The sequence below is a fragment of the Amphiura filiformis genome, chromosome 8, assembly GCF_039555335.1.
Source record: "Amphiura filiformis chromosome 8, Afil_fr2py, whole genome shotgun sequence".
NCBI classification, from domain to species: Eukaryota; Metazoa; Echinodermata; class Ophiuroidea; order Amphilepidida; family Amphiuridae; genus Amphiura; species Amphiura filiformis.
In genome coordinates this window covers 3971505-3988783 of record NC_092635.1, presented here as the reverse complement: position 1 = coordinate 3988783, position 17279 = coordinate 3971505, and the positions used below count along the sequence as shown (strand labels likewise).

The 17279-nt window shown below is 38.8% G+C and overlaps 1 protein-coding gene across 3 annotated transcripts in view; it reads right to left on the bottom strand.

Annotated features, from left to right (window-relative positions):
* The window catches only part of LOC140158514 (arrestin domain-containing protein 3-like), a 73023-nt gene that overhangs the window by 17538 nt on the left and 38206 nt on the right, over positions 1-17279 (bottom strand). For all 3 annotated transcript variants that reach the window (XM_072181632.1, XM_072181634.1, XM_072181633.1), the window contains exons 3-5: positions 12322-12400; positions 10633-10780; positions 872-974 (exon numbers count right to left, since the gene is read on the bottom strand). In XM_072181632.1, the coding sequence (XP_072037733.1) occupies positions 872-974; positions 10633-10780; positions 12322-12400 (330 nt within the window). The remainder of the gene's footprint in view (positions 1-871; positions 975-10632; positions 10781-12321; positions 12401-17279) is intronic.

Genomic DNA, 17279 nt, shown 5'->3' with positions numbered 1-17279 from the left:
ATGTATACTAACAGTGCACAATGGTAGATTTTGTGTCCACTCTAGTATCCAAGTGTTTTGATATAGTGTTTGATATTGATCAATCAAATTGATTGTGTATGGACAGCATAAGGGACAAAAAGTGCTCAGATAACTGATTCTGATGAAACTAAAAATCGTGAAAATTAGATATCCAATTAAATACTGTATAAGTGGTAATTTTCGCGTACAGTTATTTTCGCGATTTGGAGTGAGAGACACATTTTCGCGAATGTTATTTTCGCGATTGCCCAGTCCTCCCCTATACTTGTAATACATTATTGCATATATTCGCGGTTAGAGCTCTAAACGCGAAATTCGCGAAAATAAAACCCTCGCGAAAATTACCACTTATACAGTATTCCAAAATAAAAGTTAAAGAAGTTAAATAAAACTGAGTGGGGGTCTTAAAAAACTGCATCATGCTCTTCTGAGGTCCTTGCAGAACTGTCAAAAAAGTATGAACTGGGGGTTTGGACTAATACACCTACCTACCCTTTCGATATCATTGAGCGCCTTTCTTCTTGGAAAATGTCATCATATCATGCACGTATGATATTACAAAAGAAGTTAGACTCGAGAGTGCGGACTTCAAATAGCTCTATACCACCATATTAGATTGTCACCCGTGGGGACCAAATAAGTGTAACTAAGGCATTTATCAACAAATGCCTAAACCTGAGCATTACAAAGGTCTGTGTATATAACACTTGCCACACATTATCATCACAATGTGATACACATGGAGCACAATTAAGCATTAATGTTAGCTCAGGAAGTACACTGTTTTGGTCTGGGTGATACCCAAATATGGCAGGCAGAGCATTGACTCTCAAGCCTTAATCTTCCTTACCAGGGCAGTAGCCTTTCCTATCTGTCTTGATGGACATACTTATGTTGCCTGCAACACAAAGTCCACAACACACTGTCTTCTCTTGGAACCCTGTCTGTGGAGCCTGTAGAAGAATTAAACAAAAAATAAAGCTTATTCAGTCATTTTATAGGAACGGAAGGAAGGAAGACAGGAAGAAGAAGAAGAGCAAAAGTTGTTTTTCCTGCTCTGGTTTTGAACCACCGACCCTCAGCTGCCAACAACCAGACTGGGGACAGCAAACCCTGTGTGTGGACGTTGCCCAGCTAATAGTTTTGTACATTATGCAGTTTGTGAGGATTATTCCTTCGCCTAACATGGGATGCATAGTCTCGCAGTTGTTTCATGAAATAGTGTCATGTATGGTCCTAGTGGCATGCGCAGCACATTGAAAGTGGGGGGACCAGGTTGTTCAGTTCCCCCGAATGGAGTCTTGATTAGGAGTGTAAGGTGCGGGCGAAATCAGTCATTTCGGGCGCCGAAATGACTGATTTCCCCCGAATTGCCAACAAAAGTGGGGGGCCGTGGCCCCCTTCCCCCCCTTTGCGCACGCCACTGTATGGTCCAGTAGCATTAGGGTTAAATTAGATTGAGCCTGTCGGGTTTACTCTACCAGTGAATTTGAAGCCATCCACACAGAGATTTGATTACAACTATTTGTACCCCTTTACACTATAGTTAAAGCCATAATGTACGATCTTATAAAATAAAATTGGTAAAATGTTTTCAAACCTGATTTTTTTGCATATTTGTAATGTTTACACATGTCCCAACTTGCACCTAAATGGAATCTGCCAAATTTGTTGTCTTTGTAGGTCAACAGAGCAAAGTTCGACATATTAACATAATTTAAAAATTATGATAATATGTCCTCCCATAGAACTGCATGTCAAATGGCCAAAATAACCAGTGGGGTTTCTTTCACTTTACCTTGTTATTTCAACTTAAAATGGACAGCAACCATTCCCGGCAGTTATTACTAATATTATTTCAATATTTTGAATGAAGAATAAAAAAATTAAAATTTGATGGAAATCGTATATTAAGGCTTTAAATCAGTATCAAATAGGCATGCAGGCCTCATACCAGGATGAACTGAAACCGAACAACACTAATGCAACAGATGCAGTGATGTGTGACGCATGCATATACTTAAAAAATGAGCATAAGCCCGGATATTACATTTACACGGAGAAGGAAGTAAAAACTAACAATTGCCAGCTATCTGGAGCTGATTACACTATACCTCTGGTACTAAATTGGATAGCGGCCCAGACAAATTGATTTGGCCACTGCAGAGTTTCATTCTTGCCAACTTGGTAATGAAGTTACATTACCACATAGTAGTATTTAGGGCACTTCCAGGAATGACCTTAAATTACCTGTACATTATTTAGCCCCTTGTTATGCTCACACCTCCCTATCTCTACAGCCTAGAGTCATCGCATTCAACTCTGATCAAAGAATGTATAAGAATAAATAGTGCAAAAATGTTTGCAGATAGAATGATAAATCAGTATCACACTATAGGCTCAAAGCCAACACTTACAAAGCATAAATATTGGAAAGGTGTCAAAAAGCCAAGCCAGGGGAGCTAAATCCTGTAAATTCTGAATTGGAAGTCAGTGTGTTGAGGGTTCACTATATTATTATCATATTATTTTGTTCCCTATTTCCAAAACAAAAACACTTGGTAATAGCATAAATATTGGAAATGTGTCACAGTACCAAACCAAGGGAGCCATATGTGCCCTGCATTCTGCATTGAAGTGTTACACTGTTTAGAACACCGAACAAACTTTTATGGGGGTAACATTAGGTTGGGTAAACTTTGCCCATTATTATGTTTTGATGAATCCAAGTGTGTGAAAATAGTGTATCCAAAACATGATAATGATAAAATTGGATGCTTTATGCCCAATATTTATTGGTCTCGCTATGAGTTTCAATTATTGGACTCGACTACGTCTCGTCCAACATTTTTAAACTCAGAGCTCGACCAATCAATATGGGCTCAATCAATCCAATTTTATATCAACATTGGGTAAAAATACACAGGTTGAGTAAAAGGAAGGGATGTCATCCAGCAGTTGGGTCAATCAGATTTACTTATTAGTTGAGTAAAAAAAAAGTAAACTTTGTATTCTCTGTATAAATTTGCATGTTTTTAATTGTACAGCACTTTGAGATATCCTTTTGTAAGAAATAATTTATTAACATCACAGAATGTACATTCTTAATTTTTTGATGCTATATAGAAGTTGTGAATGTTGAATTGGGTAAAGACAATATATTACCAAAAAAAATTGACAAAATTTAACCCCTTAATGTAGTAAAATAATTACCAAATATATTGGGTAAAATAATGTTACCCAACAAATTGGTATTATTTTTACCCCAATTCTGGGTAACCTTTACCCCACTGGGGTTGAGAAAAAGTGATGTTCATATAGTACCTAGTGGTTCGGTAAAGTAAAAATTTGCCCAAGTTGTGTACAAATTTACCCACCCATTCTAACAGTGTAAGGGCTCATTGTATATTCACTATCATAATGTTTTGCTCCATATTTCCAAACTGAAATTTCAAGCTGTGATATAATATTATGCAAGTCTTTTAGCTTTGGTAATATAAAGTTCTTTGAATTGAAATCATAAATAAAAATAACTCCCTGCATACATAGTAGTGTTACACTTACAAACAATTAACTTTTAGAAACATACACACAATAGAGAGAGAGAGAGAGAAATACAACCCAAATTATAAAGTTGCAAATTGCAATAATATTATACTATAGATATTACAAATTAAATTAGTTCTAAATGACAATATGATTTTTGTTTATGTCGAGCATATCTAGGCATTAACAGCTGAAATCTAGGAGATTACATTGACGAAACTTCGGCCAGGCACAAGTGACCTGGTGAAGGGGGTCGCCATAGATAGCTGGTTGGGGTATTTCTACAGGACAGGCAAGTGTAGCCGACAAATGGGCATTACCCGGATCGGAACCGACTGTAACGATGTTTTTTATCATGGATCATCTGCCCTGCCATTACCAGATGAACCACAGGGAGAGCGGAGATTCTTTTTTTGGTCCTGCAGGGAATTGAACCCAGGACCTCATGCACCTAAGGCAAAGACCTTAACCAGTGTGCCATGCTGCACCCTATTTGTAACATTTAATCATGTGTATTACTAGTATAGGGTTGTGGGTTAGGGTTAATAATTTCAAACACAATTTTATCCCAGAAAATTTGAGATTCAAAATCACTTAATGTCCCTTTAAGCTGAATTAATTGGACCAACTGAGGTATCGGAATACACAATATATATTTCCTTTATTATATTAAGAGCTCTTAATTTCTTATTGCGTCTAAATTTGTCAGTAATTGCCTCTATTTTCAGTGCAACGGTAGACTTTTCATGGGCATAATATTACTTTACACACTGGGAAATTTGAGAAGGCTATGGATAACACTACATGTATATTTTATTTATGTCACCAATGCATCTTGTTTGATCTGAAATAAATATATATTAAAAGAACTGGTATAAAGATAAGATGCAAGTTCAAATGAATCCGGTCCATGGAGATGATATAAATTATTGAGACTTTGCCAAAGCTTTAACGCCATAGCAACAAGCCTGCAGAGAATATGGCATTGTGGGAATATTTTTCACAAGGTATAGCTGTCAAATGTGGAATGCACCATAGGGTGTGATCTGGCTATCAAAGATATTTCAATTCAATATTATCAACTCTTTCATTGGTTTATTTTAAACTTAATTTATATCAGAATTAAGGAATCTGTGTAGTGTTTTTTGATAAGAATGCAAATTCTGAGAATTGTGCCTCTTTCTCTTTCATGTGCAGAGACTTGCAGGTTTAATCATCATCTTTATTTCTTTAGGCCTATGCATTCAATTCATTTAGACAGAAAGTTTTTAATTGTTTATCTGTCATAATCATGAACTAAAGTCTTTTTCATATGACTATGTTTTCTGGCAAATTCTAAATTTGAATATTTATGTCAAAATCTATTCCATCATTGGCCAATTTTTAATTGAGTCACCAAACCCCATTTCTAACAGTGTTTGAGCTCAAATAGGGTTCAGAAATTTGATTTGATTTGAGTTTCAAAATAATTAACACTAGTCAATTTCATTTAAAAAACATGCTCCCTCTGTGGAAGATATTTTCAAAATCTACCACATTGGTAATATGGATTTTAAGAGGAAAGGCCTATTGCTGAAGGCCCATTGCTAATGTTTAACCTGCTTTGCCTATGCTGTTATACACCATTTTGATGTCTTGTATTACGCTTTAAAATTAGATTGGTTCAAGTCATCACTGAACACGAATCCATGTTGCTAAGCAACCACAGAATCATGGCAGGATGATTTGACAATATTGTAACCTATTTCCATCATGGGAGGAGGATTTGACACCATTGTAGCCTATTTTTACACAACATCTTCCTACAAAACTTGTTTTCCCTCCAGAATTTCAGCAATAATCATTACATTTCTTACATTTCTCATTTTGCATGTTTTGTAAAATCAATAACTGTTTGTCATTAATCAACCTAGAAAGTCAAATCCAATTTCAAAATGATCAAAATAGAATACTACTAGGACCACAGGATGTTATAAATATCAAGGTCTTGTGTGCTGCTGTTAAAACTGACACTCCTTTCTGCTAAAAATAACCACCAAATTGTTACAAGACCTGATAATTTTATCAGAAATATTAGCATGAAAATAATCTCAATTGAAATGTCAAGGCCTGTTAAATATCACACAGTATACAATATAGTCAAATGCATGATTATTGGACAGGAAGCCATTTTTTCATTTTAAAAATCAAATTGGACTGAATGTCTGTCACCATTTGAGTTAATGGGATGGTAGTGGTGACACGTTTGGTGCTGTGCAAAATTGTTAATTCTGTAATTTCTCTGCATTCTAATTAGGTTATGTGGGTAGAATAAGGCTTTCACCATCCTAGGACATGATGGTACCTAATTATTACACTTGGAGAGAAGTGAGGAACAGCCAAAAATTATTCTTTACCATAAATCTACCATCAACCTCTTACATAAAACAATCATAAACAAAAAAACTAGTAAACAAACAAAATTGCTACTCACAAAGCTAAATTGATAAAAACCAGGCTTAATTCGCAATAAAACTACCTTTATCCATCCATCATACTTGATGTGCATACACACACCAAGTATCCATTTATACAATCCATGTATTCATTCAACAAGCATTATGGATTCCAGTAATTTATCTGTACTGGTACCCTAACCACTCGAGTATAAGCCCACCTCCAGCTATAAGCCCACCCCTATTTTTCAAAACATTCTGGGAACAAGGGTGCACTCGGTTATAAGCCCAGTTGTAATTTTGACTAAGTTCTTAAATTAAATCAGTGCTTTTCTCTCACATTTAAGAACAAATATAAAAGAATATCAGTTGATAATTAACATTCCATGCTTATAATTAAAAAAAACATTGACATAGATGATAGAAATTACTGGCAAATCAGGCATATACGAGGGGGTATCAAAAAGTTTTAGAAATCGCCAAGAAGTGAAAGAGCTATATCAATGAAATTTTGTCAGTACAATCACTGGTCCTTATGTACACTACGGTGCAAAAATGGTCTCATAAGTATGTTTACTTTTTTACAGGAGCTAGATGTCACTACCTGCCTATGTAACCGCATAACCAGCAAAATGGAGAAAAATGAGGCATGCAGCATGATTAAGTTCCATTTTAAGGGTTACAGTGCCCAGAAAATCTGTGATGAAATAAAATTCCTTTTCCAAAAGCGACAGTGACATATCACAATCACCACCGAAGATAACTTTCATTTCATCATCAATTTTCTAGGCACTGCAACCCTTCAAAAGCAAGATCTTAATAATGCTGCTTGCCTCAATTTTCTCAATCTTGCCGTTTATGCGCAGTAACTGGGGCAGCGGGTTATCAGCATCTAGTGCCACCTGTAAAAAAAGTAAACATACTTTTGAGACCATTTTGAACCATAATGTACATAAGGACCAGTGATTGCACTGACAAAATTTCGCTGATATAGCTCTTTCACTTCTGGGCGATTTCTAAAACTTTTTGATACCCCCTCGTACATATGGGGATGATTGTTCTAATTTTTAAATTCAAGTAGGCCTACTAGCCCCTCCCCGGTTATAAGCCCACCCCCATTTTTGAAGTGAAATCTGCCATCGGGGGGGGGGGGCTTATACCAGAGTGGTTTACAGTAATAACAAAGTGCTTATAACTTTGTCAAATGTTGGTGGTGCAAGTAGTTTTATGCTAAAAAAAGCATGGCCTAATGGCTGGGGTACTTGCCTTTGGTGCACAAGGTTCCGGGTTCAATTCCTTATTTTCGCTTTGATAATTTTCCACTATATGTATATAATTTCTTTATTATATTAAATTTCATATTGTAAATGTAAACATTTATTCCCAAACTTATGTATAATTGCGATCTCGTTATTGGCTTTATAGAATGTTTACTGAGAAAATGGAAATATCCAAATCTAAAGGGACCTGAACCCATGCCATCATGATTATCAGATTAACCTAGAGCTAAACTGAAACAGGCTACATCCAAACGATAATGTTCAAATCTTTCTCACATGAAAATGATAACATTAAACACCATTTTTGACGACTACCATATTTCATCAAATAAACGCCCGGGGTGTTACATTTTCCAAACGGGGCGTTTATTCAAGGTCAATTTTAGAACGATAATTCCCGTTAAAATCATTAGGTAAACTTAAAACTCACGCTAAAATGACGAACTATGAACTAGAAACACTGACTTCTGGTTCACTTCCAGGTTTCCAATCCAGATTTTTGCCAAAAAGTGACGCTATTATCGACCATGTATGCAACTTGGTAAGCTTACTACACAAGATAGCATGGAAATATCGTGCATTTTTGAAACATCTTGGTTGAAAAAAGTGGTGGGGTGTTTATTTGAGGGGGGGGCGACTATTTGACTAAATATGGTATATATGCAGCATATTATTACCAGCATGTATTCATATTATTACAAATTCAAATATTACAAGTAATTATTACTCAACAAATGTTTTTTTATTGATCAATCATATTACATAATGTTATATCAATCCCTACCAATCTTCCATCTGGTTTCAGCATTTATTTGTTTCAATATTATGCTTGACTAATTTGATTTCATTTCAATGCCAGTAAATGTTATAATTAAGCTGTAATTTGTATTTTCAATATTCATATTTGGCAATAAAATAATACCCTAATCAGTCTTTTTTCAGAATAAATCATGCACAATTATTGCATTGCCCTAACATCTGACCATTTTCAATTGCAGAATCAAACCACTTCATATACTCAGCGATATTATTGTTATATATTTTATTAAATAACCATTAACCATTAACCATTCTATAATGTCTCAATAATCTGTCTACAGACCAGTGTTACCAATGCAGTGAATATGAAGCCCAATTGGGCTATTTCTGTATGTATCTGAAGAGACTTTTGCTTCCTAGAACCACATAAGCTAATGAAATGATGTGGCGACAACTTGTGACTTTCACAGCTATCTTTTATCAAGGATCATCCATGAAAAATAAATGGTGCATGTTTCTCAGAAGTTAGATTGAGCGAACTTGGGACATGTATTCTATGGGAAATTCCCTACATTGAATTGTCATTTATTGGGGAACAAAGAGTGTACCCTCTGAACTTTTGGGAGAAAGGCCTGAAATATATTGAAAATTGGCATCAGAAGGAATAATGGCTTGCATATGTAGGTTTAGAGCATGATATTGGTACAAAGCATTACAAAGCAGAATGGAAACACTAAAATATTCAAAGTTGCTGGGTGCATGGCATGCAAACAACAACAAAGCTATAAGTAGGTACACTGTTTTTTTATTCATGAGCGACACACATGCAGTTGACAGTATTCCTGTTCTCTTCAGTGACCTGACTGCATCACAGCATATACGGTGCCATATATAATTGAGGATTTAATAAAATCATCAGATAAACCTGTCTTCCTTATTTAAGGACAGTGTAAAACATAGTGGCCTTTTATAGAACAATGTGATGCACAATACCCGTTCCCCATTTCATAAACCGGATCGTTTTCGCCTAGTTTGCACCATGTGTATCAAGTTTATAGGCAATTTAGGCAACACTGACACTGACTGACTCCAAGATGGGAGAAAATTATCTGTGCGTATCAAAGAGGTTATACTGCAGCCTTGTTTAATTTGATTATTATGTCTGGCTGTTGCATCTCAAAACTTACTGCTCTTATATATAAAATTAAAGGGGCATGCTGAGTGAGATTTATTTATGGTCAAACTATTTGCAGCCGCCTTCCTCCACCAATTGGAGGATTAGCAATTTAAAAGATTAGCAATTTAAAAGATTGGCAATTTAAAAGATCTTATGCTTCCATTTAAAAATAAATCTATAGACCTTTATTATGAGAGGCCTATACTGTATTTTGACTTTATGTCCAACTTTGCTCTGTTGACCTACAAACCATTTAGGTGCAAGTTTGGACATGTGTAAACATTACAAATATACTAAAATATAAGGTTTGAAAAAATTTACCAATTTCATATTATAGGACCATACAGTATGGCTTTAATATTTTGAACAGCCATCACTATTGTTGGCAATTATCATTGCCTCCACATGTGCAAATCATTACGCCTTGACGTTAGTAGTCCAAACATTGGCCAAATGGGCTAGTTAGGCACCGCCAATTACTGCACTGTTTTCACTGGCTTTAGTCGGTGTTAGATAAACATTAGACTAATTATCCACTCAATACTTAGGTAATAGAGTAACTGAGAAGAAGATGGCTATAGATGATGACATCAAGCAAAATGAGTGTGGATGGACAGCAGGTGTGGTAATCTACACAAGACAGTTAAACAGCATCAATGCGGTACCTCCCAAATCTAGATCAATGTAAATTGGTGTGGCACACTTTGGAACTACCTACAGAGTGCAAATTTCATGCAGTATTATTTGAAAAAAAACTATAACAAGTATGTTATGCAATGGGTATTCCAAAAAGCCATGAACACAGTGGGTGACTTCACACGAGATGGGACCTGCATTAAAACGTTTCAATGCAATCTCTTAGGATGCGCATTCACAGTAGAAAGTGTCTACATGGTGCACGAATCCGAATCCAGTGAGCTTGTTTCTTGTAAGTATGTTACAGTGCGTGTGGGGCACCCATGGCGCGATTGATGCCATGAGCATGCAGGGCACTTTTGATGCGATGCCACCTTCACGCACATGAGGAGTTCACATTGAAATGCATCCCAGGAATTGGTTTTACTGCGGATCAGACCTCTTCGTGTGGAGTCACCCATCAGGCTACTGTAGAAGTGGAAATTTTTGCGCTACATTTATTTTCACACTTTTCGCATTCTATGCTGCTACTGCAAAAATAACAAGATGCAAATATATTGCTTTTGTGTATATAGGCCAATGTAAGAAAACTTAGAATAGCAAATTTAAACCAAGGGAAACAATTCAAAATTGGCAAAATGCAAAAAATTTCCACTTTTACAGTATGCCAATGTTTCTGTAATATTGCAGACTACAAAAGCACCACATCATTGTGCATCAATGTGCATCTACTCTCCGGTGTATACTGCCCCAATTTAAAAAAATCCCTGCACCTTACCAATAAAGCTGATGTGTTGATGTCTATATGGTCAATGACTGTGAAAGCTCTCTTTGTTTTACTGTTAAATCCCCACGGCTTGTCAACTTCTGCCTTCAACCAGTATCGTATGCGCCCATATTTACCCTCAAATGACGTCGCTACTCTCCTGCAGTCAAACAAAACGAAGACAATAGCTTAAGCTTACACATCAATTGTAAGATGATCCTGTATTATAAAGGAGTTATACAGCTGGGCATTGATATTGAGCACTATATTCATACATACATTCAAAATTAACGATTATATTTCACTACATACAGCTCTCTATATCCTTATTTTGTTTTCAAACAATTATTCTCATGGGCAAACTGTAAGGGGATAAACCATAAGATTAATGAAACACTACACTGTAATGAACTAAACTAGTTTTGTAAGGAAAGGAAGGGTAAGGAATATTGATTAGGTAGAACTAGCCCTGTTCGCAAACTGTGATGCCTCTCAAATAGCAAGGGAAGCGACACTACAGGTATCAGAGTCCAAGCAAAGAGTCTGTGCAAGTATGCTATTAACACTGATGTTATTTTTATCCACTTCTGGTTTCACTACAGACAGATGGAGGCATCCGTAATAAAACTAGTAGATGTTTAAAAGGCCTCTCTAATCATTTGGTTTTTTTTATCTAAGTTTCATTTCAAAACTTGCAATGTCACTATCATTCATAGATATGTGCGTATTACAATGTTTCATTGTAGCATTAGGTGCTCATTTTAGTAGCTAACGTAAATTAAATTGAATACATTTGTGTACGTCCATATCAAAAAGATGCACTTGTCAGCTGCTTCATGTGTCTTTTTTTCATCTTATAGCTAGGAATAAATACCAGACTCATCTCAAGTGGTTGACAATTCAAATCATCCCCAAGTCACATGGATTAAGAATACAGAGAACATTCCTAAACCATGTGACTTGATTTGAAGTGACTTCCACTTGAGATGAGCTTGGTATTTATTCCTAGCTATTATGTTAAAAGAGACACATGTAGCAGCTGACAAGTGCATCGTTTTGATATGGATGAACACATTTATACTCACTCTGAGCCAAAATATTGTAATAGATAAATTCATATAAATATGTATGCAGTTGTTCAGATAGCAGCTTTGTGGTCCTTTTGGTGTATAATTAATAAACACATTGCCATTTATACGTTGCTGTAGACCACCTGGTGAGTCTGTGTGTTAATTAGCGTACACATTATTTTACATGACAGCAGACATTGTCATTTTGATTGTTCACATGCGTGTAAATGTTTTGTTGATTCTGTGTACAGAGAATGGCATTCACATGATTAAAGTCATAAGGCAAGTTGAAGCAGTGTCCGAACTTGCCGTGTTTGTGCTCAAATATTGAGAAAAATTGTAATGAGTTTTATTTTTCCTCCATGTGTATAATTTTTCCTGGGAGGTGAAAATAGTGAAAACTTTTGTTTTGGCCTTTTATTTGTCATAACTCAATAACTGTAATACATATGAAAATATAAATGTGATCAATGATGTGGCTTCCTTAACTCATTTCCTATAAGATCAATGTATTAGCCTGCAAAAATAAACTGCATAAAAGCAAAATTACCGAAACTGAAAAAAAAAAGCCTGAAGGCTACAACTCATCTTAAACATCTCATTATTTAAACATGCCATCATTAATTCTTACCCATAAGGAATTTGAAAGCTGAATCTAAGCTCATGGTGACCTGCACGTAGCACTGGATTGCTACCTCCTTCATGTTCATCTGTAAAAATATGCAAGAACAAAAGCAAAAGGATTAATTACATCATACTCATCAATAGGAAAACATACAAGCAATTTGAATTTGTTTCTCTTCATTGGCATACCACACGGGGAGTTTGGGGCTTCAGCCTACCAGATTTATGAAATGTGAATGTATTTTGTTTGGGTACATTTCAGCCACACAGACCTTGGGTGACCTACTAGAAGTAGGTCAACCTATTCATCACAGGAATAAAAGTTCTTAGCTCTTATCCATGTAACTATGACTTACAGTTCTTGAGAAATTAACATTTTATGCTTCAAAACACAAATGGTATTGAACTTCAATTTGATGATTCATGTAATCATTTAATGTACTTATTACACCAGACAGAGGTAACTTCTACTATGAACTTACTTCCAAATGTATCCTTGTAATTGTTAGATATTGCAATTACCATAATATTTTCCTCAATGCATGATCACCCCCACACATCCCAACTTGCACACACAAGGACCTTATGCAAAATTAAGCCCCAAACCGTAGACCCACTTCACTTTTTACTATCCAACCGATAGGATCCTACACTGGCAAATGAGGCATGTATATGCATTTTTACGCTGTTTTCAAAACACTGGTAAGGAAAGGGAACTGAGAACATCCTGGGCATTCTCAGTTACTCTGTTATATTTGTACATGTACCCTGACATGTACATCCTCCTTGTACATGAAAATTACATTAACAAAGGTCATAAATCCAGTTTACTATCTCAGGGAAGAGACATCAATCATAGGGAATGGATTAATTATGTTTGTTTGCATCTAGGGAGAGATACTGAGACAACAATGTACAAGATTTATTGCTAGAAGAATGAAATATGAGACAGGAACCTTCCCCTATGATGGTGGCGTGTCTTTGGCATTTCAGAATATATTAGGTGAAAATACTCATAACTGCATCATATTTCTGATAACTCAACACTAAAAATTCCAACTTTGAAGAAAACAAGATGAGGTGTAACCATGGAAATGAAACAAGAGCAAGTTTATATTCTGATCAGCTCATAATAGGTGGGACTCATAACATCGTGGATATAGAAGGGAGTGCACACAGCCAGGCACACCCCTATGCGAACTGCGCTTTATGTATTGCATGACTGATGCACGCTTTTGTGAATTTAAGCGGGCGTAAGTTGGGACTTTATTGACTCGCGCAGGGCCTAAAACCGAATAATTCTCTCCTATTACGAGTTGATCATAGTATAGATGTTTGTTTTTGTTTCACACATACCCAGCTTGTAATGTCAATATATTTTTACACCTAACCCCTATCACAATACATACGATGGCCATGTTATGTTGTAAAATAACAATGGTAAAACAATCTTAATCATAAAGATTTGAGTGTTAATCAGAAAAATGTACCAGTACTTCAGGTAACAGGGTTTAATATATATGTACATGGTATATTGCTTTTAAGCTGTAAATGTGTGTTAACTTCAAACACAATTTTTACAATGCATCACTACAGAATTAATCACCACTGAGCCTTTTAATAATTATTAATTGATAGTTGTTATATAGTTTTCATGGTATATTTAAAAGCAACTTTTTCCCAGTCTGCCTAATCATGAAGCTCCCGTGGCCAAGTGGTTACGGCGCTGGTCTTGTAAACCAGAGGTCCTGGGTTCAATTGCTGGGCGGGATCACTTTTCCTCCTTTCCTCCTTCCACTATTTCCTCCTTAAATCATTGCTCGACGGCGAAACTGATAAAATTGCATCATAGCAACTTTTTCTCTGAATTCATTAGACAATACCAATGTGGAATGATAATCTTTTATAACCAAGCTACTCTAATTCAGTTACTTCAAAACACATTTAAAATATGCAGTAACCTACAGCAATATCGTTGCGAAGTAACTCAGCTGACACAGGAAGTTTATTAAACATTTAAAAATGTCAATGAAAAGACGGTAGAGCCGTAAGCAGATCCCTCTAAGTAAACGTCATTATCAAAGACAAATTAGTCCCAAACAAAAATGTTTGGTAGACTCATAACCGGTGCGATCTTACCTTTCCGATGTTGATTAAGATACTTCTTGCATCGATCCCGAGATGCGGAAAAAACCAATAGTCATTTTGTCCCACATAAATGAATAAATAACAAAACCCCGATCCCCGGTGGACTCACCCAAAAGGTGACGTCACACCATATGATCGCCCTTATCCGACTTGGGATCCCCTACTCGGACCAAACTTGTAGGGGTGGCGAGGTCCGGGATAATCAACATCGGAAAGGTAAGATCGCACCGGTTATGAGTCTACCAAACATTTTTGTTTGGGACTAGACTCAGTACACCGGTCGATCTTACCGCTTCCGATGTTGATTAAGATACTTCTTGCATCAACATCTGAAAAATCGATCTAGCAAGTAACCGACGGATGGAGGAACAAGATTGGTCAGCATCTGATCAGGGATCGGGAGCGGGTAACGATGGTTTTCGCGAGGTCAGAAATTATTTTCCCCCAACGGTCGGGAAACAAAAAAGACCACGCGATCACAGACATAAACCTCCTTACTTAATAAGTTTGGTGGTTAAGAATAGCGACACTGGTTCTTACCATGCTGAGTATTCTGTATAGTCTGAAAACCTGGTACCAGTACACCACCGTGACATTATGATCGCCAACAATGTCCCGGTAAACCTCCCGCCCGTCTCTGATTACTAACATAAACGGAAGTATCGTAGAGAAGGGCGAAGGTGGCTTCCGGGACACCGCCTGCTAGATCTCCTCAAGGGACAACCAACGGTATACCCAAGATGATGAGATAGCTCGTGTCGAGTGGGTCGTGGGACGCGAAACCTTCGCGATCCCCCGGACCCCACCAACACCTGGACCAGCCATTGCGACAGCGGCTGGACCGAAAGGCTCTGTAAGGGTGATGAATGCGGTCGTGAGTCCTCGCAAGGCTTGTGTTCGAAGAAATAGTGCTGCAGCGCCTTATCGGACACCCCAGCCTATCTTTGGCTTCAGCCAACCTTGCCCAACCCTGGGGATTGGAGAGGGACGAATGTCGGTATGCACCGCGCCCGTCAGAATCACGAGAACAGAGCGCCGAAACAGTGTCGCTCCAGTGTTTGTGAACACGGAAGCTAACCTCGAGCCCGTGTGCAACTCAGCACCGCCGTCCCGAAGCCAACGCCAAACCGAAAGCCATCTTGAGAGTTACGATTTAAGCGACGCTTTTGACGGAAGGTCAAAAGGGTGACCCTTAAAGTAATCTAAGACTGTGTTGGGATCCCTAGGAGGATCACTTTCCGCTTTGGTAGACACTGCTGAACATACCGTCGAGGCGTAGACTAATAAGGTAACCATCGGCTATGATAGTCGACCCGCTCGAAACCTCGGTGAATGGAGAGGACAGCTGACTTATAGCTGGCCCCAGTGGCCCGCTGAAGTCTTGCTTGGAACTTTTCTGTCAGAAACTCCGAACTAGCAGCACAGAGGCTCTAGCGGAGAGCTATTTGTCTCATTGCACCAAGCGTAGTATGGAGCCAGACTCTGGCTATACGTGCGGAGGGTAGACTTCCGTCTAGCCCGGCGATGAGAAAAACAGCTTCTGATGAAAAGTATCCCTCCGCTGCGTGTTCCCTGGTAAGGGCCATGCAGCTAACTGCAGGTGCTCTAGTGATAGACTGGTACCTCCGCTCCGGCATCCGGAGTAGATCTGGTACTGGGAGTGCCAGCGGCCTTGCCGCTAGCAGAATGACAATGCAGTCTTCCCACCCGATCTTGGCCACCACCCTCATGAGTAGTGAGATCGGAGGGACTGCATAAGCTGTCATCCTCCCCAGTCTATGGACAGAGCGTCCACGGTGAATGCTTGGGGTCCGCGACCCTTGAGCAGTACACCGGCAGTGGATGATTGCGATGAGATGCGAACAGATCTTTCGAGGGTGGTACATCCCCTTGAAGATCGCCTGAGCGACCTCTTGGAGCAAGGGACCATTCTGCTGGTCCCGACACCTTCCTCGTGACAGATTGTGCGCGAGGATGCTGGTGACGCCTGCGATGTGTATCGCTCTCATCGTAGTCTGCCTGGACTTGCACCACCCTATCAGGTGTCGTGCATGCAGGCTCAATCGTGGTGGCCCGGAGTCCCCTTGTCTGTTGGGGTAGGCTACCACGGTTGTGTTATCCGTCAGGACAACGGTATGTGATTCCACGATCACCTCCTCGTAAGCGAGGGAGGTTGATGTGAAACTCTGTCTCTATGGCCCCCATAGGCCCGAGACGGAGTCTCCGTGGATGTGGACCCCCAGCCCCGCTTTTGACGCTATGGTCGCCACTACGTGACATACCGGGGTGCAGGAACCTGACACCCTGGGTCAAATTGGGCTGATGGGTCCACCACCAGAGTTCCTCTCGCGCGATCTCCGACAACGGAACCGCGAGGGATACTGGTGACGACTGGGCCTGCAAGCAGGCTAGAAGGTGTAGTTGGGTAAGCCTAACGTAGAAACGGCAGTACAGTACGAGGTCTACCATACTGGCCATTAGGCCTACCACCTTCATCCATGCCACAGCGGGTTTTGCCCGAGACTCGCCAAGAGTCAGGCACACCGCACCATGTTCGCCACCCGCTCGGTGAGAGCACCGCCAACCCTCCGTGAGGGTGATCTGGGCCCCTACAAATAGTGGTGTTCATGGGACCACGCTGGACTTTTTGAGCTGATCAAAAATCCAGGGTCCCGCACCCTACGGACTATCAACCCCATGAGACCCGTAGTCTTCAGTGGAGTGCGTCCGTCCGATATGAGCCAAACGTCCAGGTAGCAACTGATGTTGACACCCTGTGCTTCAGGTACGCTGCCACCGCTCTGACCAAGAGTGTTA